The following is an 8,550-nucleotide window of genomic DNA, read 5'->3' as shown; positions in this document are numbered from 1 at the left end:
TGGCTCGGTGCTAATAGATTCCAGTTTTTGACACAGCAGGGATTTGCTTTTCCTAAGACCTCAGTCAAAGTAGTGGTAATGAAGTAAGGCTGAGCGAAGAAGAATAAAAGGAGTTGGAAATATTTCTTATTTTATTGTTCAGTTGACATTACAAAATAAGAAGTTGGCGTATAAACAGCACTTTGGGTAGAAACTATGGTACAAATGTTTATAGAGGCATCACTAATACAAAAACAGTTACAAAATGATAAACATCCTCATGTCAATGTGCAAATAAGTTTATACAGACAGAAGCACTTCCATAATAGGCCACACTTCCAGATAAATTATTTAAATAGCATATATCTACAAATATGAAATAACCAATACAAAACAATAAGTTATCAAAAACACACAGGGAAAATACATATAAAACAATAGACTTTACAATAGACACTTACACTTCTTAAATCCTTTCCAGCTCAGGCTTCTCTTGCTACAAAAATATCTTATATACAGCATAACAATATTAAAGTCTTGCTAAAATCGAGAAGCCAACCATTTAATTCTGTTAAGACAAGTAACTCTTGTGTATTGCTGGCCTTGATACAAAAGAAATGAGGTAATGTTTGTACATTAGGGTTTCCTCTTGTTGTTCCCTTGTCATAACTCTACACACAAGCTCAGGCACACCAGTCATGCACATCACAGATTAGTCTAATGCTGGGGCGAGGCCGCGTAGATACATAAGGTCAGGACTTGTTATGCTGTGTGTAACTCTTAGTAGAAATTAAGATCATTAAAATGGTTGGCTGGAAGTAGACTGGCCCTTGTGGTTTATGTCCCCTGACAGATTCAGTTAGGATTTACAAATACTGCTCACAATAACAGTCCAAAGCTGCGATAAAGTGCCAGCTCAGGGGCCCTGTGCTGTCCTCATCTTGTGCTCTTCTATAATTCTTCTAGTGCTCTTTCCTGAGAAGAATGCCCTGGGCCAGCCCTATCACCACATAGTGGTCCATATATCTGTGGGGAGGGTTATTACAAATTCAATCTCATTAGTCTTCACTGTTCACACTTACACATGCACAACACGCCACAATCACTCAGTAACAGTCAGTCCATACTGTCCACGGTCCCTCAACTGTTCCTTCAAGGGGCTTTGGCTCCCCGTTCTAAAAAGTTCATAAACTGCATTCTTCAAACAAGAGTCCACAGCAGATAATTATTGCTTGAAAATAAAAAATAACAAGAAAAATAAGGAAAACTTTTCCTTTTGGTCCCTCGTCCACAGCGGATTATCATGTGCAAAGCAATACATGTGGCCTTCCTTCAGCGGAGGGGAAGGCACGTTTTTTCTGGACACAGCTGCACTCCAATAGTCATTGGTGGAGGTCATTGAACTTGTATTTGGGTTTAAGTCCTGAGGTGACAGTAACAGCGAGTGCTCTTGTCATTTCTCCACCAAGTGCAGTTTTTTTAGGAAAAGAGATGTTGATCCAGGTATTGTACTATACTTTCATATACATTCAATTTTGAGGCACTTTTGGTCCACTTATGAATCTGGAATGATACAAAGAGGAAACATTAGTGTCTTCAAGGGAGGCGCATTATCCGCACTATGAAAATGCTCTTTAAATGTCTCACCTCTGCATTCGTATTTGAGGTCTGAGAAGTACACCATCTCCTGTGAGAACACGTACAGTCCTAGTCGTCCTCCTGCATATGTTTTATCATAGATGTTTCCAGAATCAGCCATGATCCGCTTGCCTTCGTACATCACCACTCTGTAATATGAAAGATGCTTGTGAGCTCACTGATATTCAAACTGGAAAATACATTTTCAGTGCTTCGTGACAAAGTACACAAACATACCTGATAAGCCCAGACTTGGGTCTGTGAATGAGATGCCATCTGTAGGCAGTGAAGTCTTTCCAGCCGATGTTCTTGGGGTCATGCCACAGAGTGCGGACCTGAAAAAACAAAATCCACATGATTAATTGTCATAAAAACAGTGTAGATTTAACTGATCATTTAGAGGTGAGCAGCTCACCTGTCCTGGGGTGTCTCCAGTGTGCCACAGGGCGTTCCTCAGGTGCTCCCCAGGGCCAGTGGTGGAGTTGATCACTTTGATGGACAGGCCGGAGTAGCCCTGTGCTCTGGTGGGAGTGTGGGACCAGTATGTCTGTGTGATCTGTTTCCACATGACAGCGTAGAACCGTGAGCTGGACTGGTATCCGAACACAAAGCCAGCGTAGTCATCATCTCTGTCTGTGTTAACGAAGAAGGTGCCACTGAAATCCACGGCACTGAACTCGTCGAAACCTGGAATAAGGCAAGATATGGTTAGTTCAGAAATGAGTAATAATACTAGTATAGTTTGAAATTATACTATAATATTATTAAGTATCCAGATTTGCTTACCAACAGCAATGCCAGGGTCGCAGTTGACAGTCTGGACCAGCTCTTTGCCCTGATGCCGCACAACCCAGTTGGGGTCGATTTGAGAGGTGCCTTTAGGATCCAGAGGAACCATTTGGAATCTGCGGAAGTCTGTTTCACTGATGGCAAAGTTTTCTGGGCACACATCATTAATGTCCAGCACAGTGTCCTGGTCAAAGTCATCTTTGCAAATATCACCACGGCCATCATCTGGAGGAGTCAACAGTGACAGATTAGTACATATGTCATTTATGATTAGGCTACAGTCTTATGGCAGGAAGTGAAAGTGACTCACTATCTGAGTCGAGCTGGTCGGGGTTAAAGGCCAAGCGGCAGTTGTCTTTGTCATCAGGAATGCCATCATTGTCGTCATCGTGGTCGCAGGCGTCTCCCTTTCCGTCCTTGTCGTGGTCGGCCTGGTTAGCATTTGCGATGTATGGGCAGTTGTCCAAATTGTTCTGATGACCGTCTTCATCAATGTCCTGGTTGTTGTCACACTTGTCTCCTACGCGATCTGCGTCGGAGTCAATCTGGAGGGGAAAGAAGGGTTCACTTTCATGGACTTTCATTGACACGCCTGTCCTCACTTCATATAAGCCCCCCAGTGTCTTTCATCAGCCTTAATATGAGAAGTGCTACAAAGCAAAGTGACTTAAAAGTAGCTCCTTGTCAGCTGGTATGCTAGCAATGCCTCACTTTAAAGAACCCACTGTTCAGACTAAATCATCTTCATATAGGAGAAAAAAAAGCTTATTGCAAAGCTCTTTCTTTTCCTGGAAGCAGAGACATTCCTGTGTGAGATGAAAGCTGCCAGTGTCATGGATGTTACCTGATCAGGGTTGTGCTCCAGGGGGCAGTTATCACAGTGGTCTCCAACTCCGTCCCGGTCTGTGTCTCTCTGATCCACATTGTACACATATGGGCAGTTGTCGTTCTCATTCAGAATGCCTTGAGAGAGTAAAAGACATTCGTTAGACAATGCGTTTTTATTTTTTCTCCAACTCACAAGAACAAAAATGTAATGACTGTTAGACTTACCATCACCATCGATGTCCACAGCACAAGCGTCTCCCTCTCCATTTTTGTCAGTGTCGGTTTGGTCGGTGTTAGCCTCAAATATGCAGTTGTCACAGCTGTCACCAACATCATCTCGGTCTGCATCATACTGGGCAGGGTTGTATACTTTTGGGCAGTTGTCCTAAATAAGAAAGACATACATAAACATAAGGATGCTATTTTAAATGTTCAAATGCTTAAGAGGTTCTTTGTTTAGTTAAGTGTAGAGTTTCTTTTCCTTCTGAAAATGTGAGATGTTTCCAGCCACTATGCATTTTTTCCACAAATTTAACTCACACCAGAAATTATGGGCAAAAAGGCACCCCTTGTTCAATGTTGGCTTTGCTTTGGAACAATATTACACTTTCTGCCTTAACAATTGAACCCTCTGGTGCGTGCTCAGAAACATAAAATTGAAACATTCCTATAGCCCAGAGGAAGGCTGGCTGCTGCTGATTACTGTGTCGGCTTTGTGACAAAAGCGTTGGTTTAGCTATAAAAAAAAAGCTTGCAATTTAATCTCACCCTATCATCCGGGATTCCATCATTGTCATCATCATGGTCACATTCATCACCCAGGCCATCTTTGTCGTGGTCTTCTTGGCCGGAGTTGGGAAGGGTGGGACAATTATCCTATAAAGAAACAAAAAGGTGGTTAAGAAGACATCCTCATTATATCTTTATGCACTGTAAATCTGAGGTACACTTTGGTAATGTGACTGTGTGGGGTCTGGCTACCTTCTTGCAGTGGTAGGTGGCGTTCTCCACACATGGCAGATTGGTGTTGGGCCATCCATCCAGGTCAGTGTCCTCCCCACAGATGTGTCCGTTCCCAGCGTAGCCCGGTCTGCACAGACAGCGGTACATGGACTCCGAGAAGATGCCCAAGTAGATGCAGTTTGCATTTTTGTTGCAGTCATGGCTACCGTCTTTGCATGGGTTACGGGGCGCGCAAACCTAAAGCAAATGATATAGAATTAAAACTTGCAAGTGGTTTCCCAGCTTGCCACAATCTCTGACTTAAGAGCAGTATTTCAAACCTGTTTTTTAGCTGTGGCCTGCTCCACTCCTCTTCCAAAAGGCTGAGGGCCGGAGAAGCGTGGAGGGCAGGGCAGACAGTTGTATCCAGGCTCAGTGTTCTCACAGCGGTGCACTCCATTATGAGTGTGGCAGGCATCAGGGACCTCTTTACACTCATCAATGTCCTTACAGGTGATTCCATTTCCAGTGTAGCCAAGAGGACACTTGCCACATTTAAATGAGCCATCAAGGGAGCTAGTGCACTTAGCACCAGGGAAGCATGGGTTTGATAAACAGCCATCTGTAAAAGAAATCTATGTTACTTACACTGCCAAACCAAGGTAAATGAAAGGGAATGTGCAGGTTAAATGCTCACCAATAGGACAATCTTGTTTGTTGCACAGCTGAGTCATTGCTGCATCACCAACACAGTCCTTTCCTCCAAATTTGGGGACAGGGTCAGAACACAGGCGTTTCCGCGTCTGGATTCCTCCACCACAGGTAACAGTGCAGCTATTCCAGGGTGACCACGGGCCCCAGTTACCATTGACTATACAAAGAAAAATATATTTATATTTCATGTGTCTTATCAGATACACAATATAATGTCTTAAAATGTACTTTGTTTATTGAAATATTGTAAAGTAATAAAGTAAACCTACTTGGACAATGTGATTTACTGCAGACTTCAGTTTGACGGCCTTCTCCCTGACAGTCCCTGCCTCCCATCTGCGGTGTGGGAGAGTTGCACAGGCGGATGCGGGTTATGACTCCCTCTCCACAGGTCACAGAGCAGGAAGACCAGGGTGACCAATGGCTCCAGCCTCCATCCTGTTTGACTGTGAGAAAGACACAGGTCAGTGAACTTTGTCAAAACCATCTAGAATTCTTCTGCCTTCTGACGTTCACTCACAGCGTTTATCACACTCCTGCAGGTAGCAGTCGCGGGTCTGCACAGAGGTGCCATCACAGTTACTGTTGATGCGGTCACAGGAGCGGCCACGCTGCTGGATACCACGGCCACAGGTCACTGAGCAGTGAGTCCAGTCAGACCAAGGAGACCAGCCGTCTTCAGGGTAATCGTTGGCTATAAGAAAACAAAAACAGTATATAAACTTTATGTTCAGTTTGGATACAGTTTTTCATGTTTAATATGCGGGGAGAGACTTACCAGTCCCACAGCGAGGGCAGCACTCTCCGTCCGGCACGGTCGCGTTGGCACAGGGGATAAGAGGGCAGGAAATCTTACGGCAGATAGTGGCAGAGTTCTGTAAAGAACACTCACATTATTACAAGATAATGACTTAATGGCTCACTGACTTCACACAGTTATCTGGCGGTGGTCCAAGGCTAATTGCCTTTTCTCAATGGGCCTGATTTTTATCAGGAATATGACACCCAAACTGTGTTGTTACAACACATAAACCTGACTGCCACTCACTCATCACCCAACTAATGACACAGACAGGAGCACCAGATAATGAGCTTAAAGGCCTCATGCTGCCGTGCTCCAGTGTTGACAGGAGTGCGCAAAGCACACCGCACTAACCACTGTTTGTGTGTGCGTGTGTGAGTGTGTGCGTGTGTGAGTGAGTGTGAGTGTGTGTGTGCGTGTGTGAGTGTGTGCGTGTGTGAGTGAGTGTGAGTGTGAGTGTGAGCGTGAGCGTGTGTGTGTGTGTGTGTGAGAGAGTGTGAGTGTGAGCGTGTGTGTGTGTGTGTATGTTTGTGTGTGTGTGTGTGTGTGTGTGTGTGTGTATGTTTGTTTGTGTGAGTGAGTGTGTGTGTGTGTGTATGTTTGTGTGTGTGTGTGTGTATGTTTGTTTGTGTGAGTGAGTGAGTCGTACCTGACAGGTGCACTCAGTGCAGCCGTCCACAGTCCATTCATCTTTGTCCTTGTGCACGATGCCGTTGTGGATGCAGACACCACTGTGGATATCCAGGATGGTTTTCAGTGAATTGCTGTCTTCAGACTGAAAGAAATTGAAAAGAGAAGAAGTTATGATGGTGGACTGAGAATGGAAACTTTCACTTTGCCAAGGTTCCAATACAAAAACCACAGAGCAACATTGTGATTAAGACATTGCAGGACTCTAGCGATGCAGTGCGAATGCAGCACTCGGCCAAACTTATTTGTATATTCACATGGGTCTCATTAGGAGCTTGGCTGGCCCGCTCAATTAAAGCGACAAGTGGCTCTGTGCATAATGGCAACAGCGAAAAAAGAGAAAGTAGTGACAAAGAGCAGAGCCTGAAGGCCCAGAAGCTTACCACTTTACGCAGCTCATTGGACAACTGTTTGACGACCACTTCGAGGCCTTTGAGCTCCTTGAACATGCTGCTGATGTCCTCACAGGACAAGCCACACACGGACTGCACATCTGAGGAGACAATGCAGAACCAGCACATTAGCAGAGCGCTCTAGGGCTGTGCACAGACAGGCTCTGCAGGCTCAACTCTCACCTTTGGCTTTGTGGCCGGTGTAGTCTGTCCTAATGGCAGGGCTGGAGCCGTTCACAGGGTTGTCCAGGGTCATGACATCAGTGAGAGCAGCTGCAGGGACAAACGGGCCATTTGATGAGCTTTTACCCACAACACATTATGGTTTTATAATTGTATGTGCATAGACTGTAATTGTGTAAATACCTCCACTCTGGCATCCCTTGTTTCTTAGGATGGCATCAAGAGAAGTTCCAAAGACAAAACGCACATTCTGAAGCACTCCCTAAAAACCACAATGACATATTATTTACAAGTGCAATGCAATGGCAGTCACAAAGTTACAGTCGTTACTTAATATCCACTTAGTAATATAGTAATACTAATAGTAATAGTAATAGTATAGCAATAGTATTATGAAAAGTATCTCACCATAAACTTATCCTTCACGGCTCCCTTTCCGACCCTGAGCCTGGCCATGTCTGCCACGGCCTGGCTGAGCACGCTCTGGATCGGCAGGTCCATCTCCGCCACATTGATCTCCTCGCAGCCCACAAACAGCTGAGCGCGGTCATCCTGCACGAACAGCGTGATGTTCTTCCAGTGGCCCGTGGCCAGGTCCACCTCCTCTATGGACACGACCTGCTGCTGTCTGGCCGTGGAGTAGACCAGGTCCAGGGTGTTCGCTCTGCCGTTGGACACGATCTCGAACACGGGGCCGGTGCCGTCGCTCTTCTCCACCGTCAGCAGACTGCCCCGGGACTTTTTGAACTGTTTGAGGTTGACCAGGAGCAGGAACCCCCGCTCGGTTTGGATGGAGTAGAGCAGGTCCCTGAAGGCGCTGTCCGGCACGGCGGGGATGAGGTCTGCGTTCAGGACTTTGTACGCGGGGCTGTAGGGGTCAGCACCTTTGACTAGACTCACGCCGTTGTGTTTCTTGCTTACTCTAGCCAGGTCGAACAGGTCATACACGCTGTTGTCATCACGGGTCTCTGTGAGAAAACCATCCCATATCAGTACTTTTATAATAACACAACAGCTATTAATAACAGATGCAGATTATAGTGTCCGTGCTCACCTGCTATTCTGGCGCCCTCTCCACTCCAAAGCATCAAAAGCAGAAAGATGCCGCACAGCATCATTGTCAAATCTCAATAAGAGCCTAACAGAAATACAGTCAATTACCTATAAAGCCTCTGTTTTTTAAAATAAGTGAATGAAATGAGTGAAAATTGCCGTACTCACCTGTTCAATAAAAGGTGTTTATAAAAAGGAAAGTGCTATATCCCGTTAGAGGTAACCCGGCTCGTATTTATCTCGTTACAAGTGCTTTATTCCACTGCCTTATCCCGCTCGTAGACGTGCTATTTAAACGTTTTAGGGACATTCCTGAGTCCGCGCGTGAACCAATGGGAGCGCGGTGCGAGCGCAAAGGGGCGTGCCCCGCTGTCTTACCTCAGAGCAGTCCCGGGTAATATCCGAGACGCGCACACGAGGGGAAAGTGCATTCCGCAGCCAAGCCCTCATCACCGGACAAATATTCCATCCACGCGTCGCAGCCAAGAGGGCGCTTCCGGTCAAATTAAGGCACAATTCAGACTATTTCAGGACAAATGT

The 8,550-nt window shown here is 45.5% G+C and overlaps 1 protein-coding gene across 1 annotated transcript; it reads right to left on the bottom strand.

Annotated features, from left to right (window-relative positions):
• Nucleotides 1–113: 113 nt before the first annotated feature.
• LOC140370868 (thrombospondin-1-like) lies at nucleotides 114–8,304 on the bottom strand. The gene is made up of 22 exons (XM_072458125.1): nucleotides 8,179–8,304; nucleotides 8,012–8,095; nucleotides 7,366–7,925; nucleotides 7,141–7,219; nucleotides 6,958–7,047; nucleotides 6,766–6,875; nucleotides 6,342–6,467; nucleotides 5,669–5,765; nucleotides 5,411–5,584; nucleotides 5,160–5,336; nucleotides 4,874–5,047; nucleotides 4,518–4,798; nucleotides 4,216–4,434; nucleotides 4,003–4,110; nucleotides 3,460–3,619; nucleotides 3,251–3,369; nucleotides 2,717–2,951; nucleotides 2,404–2,631; nucleotides 2,033–2,304; nucleotides 1,855–1,952; nucleotides 1,627–1,766; nucleotides 114–1,542 (listed from the first exon to the last, which is right to left on the bottom strand). The coding sequence occupies exons 2-22, from the start codon at nucleotides 8,073–8,075 to the stop codon at nucleotides 1,535–1,537; spliced, it is 3,519 nt and encodes a 1,172-aa protein (XP_072314226.1). The 5' UTR covers nucleotides 8,076–8,095; nucleotides 8,179–8,304; the 3' UTR covers nucleotides 114–1,534.
• Between the last annotated feature and the right edge of the window lie 246 nt (nucleotides 8,305–8,550).

This window comes from Eucyclogobius newberryi, unplaced genomic scaffold (assembly GCF_026437365.1).
Source record: "Eucyclogobius newberryi isolate DKJ021-1_F unplaced genomic scaffold, fEucNew1.0.hap1 SCAF_21, whole genome shotgun sequence".
NCBI lineage: Eukaryota > Metazoa > Chordata > Actinopteri > Gobiiformes > Gobiidae > Eucyclogobius > Eucyclogobius newberryi.
This window is presented reverse-complemented; position numbering and strand designations above follow the sequence as displayed.

Coding starts and splice junctions, on each gene's coding strand:
- LOC140370868 (XM_072458125.1), bottom strand. CDS start 8,075: ATGATGCTGTGCGGCATCTTTCTGCTTTTGATGCTTTGGAGTGGAGAG. Junction 5,766..6,341: donor GCACTGAGTGCACCTGTCAG/GTACGACTCACT, acceptor TGTTCTTTACAG/AACTCTGCCACTATCTGCCG. Junction 5,585..5,668: donor CTGCCCTCGCTGTGGGACTG/GTAAGTCTCTCC, acceptor GTTTTCTTATAG/CCAACGATTACCCTGAAGAC.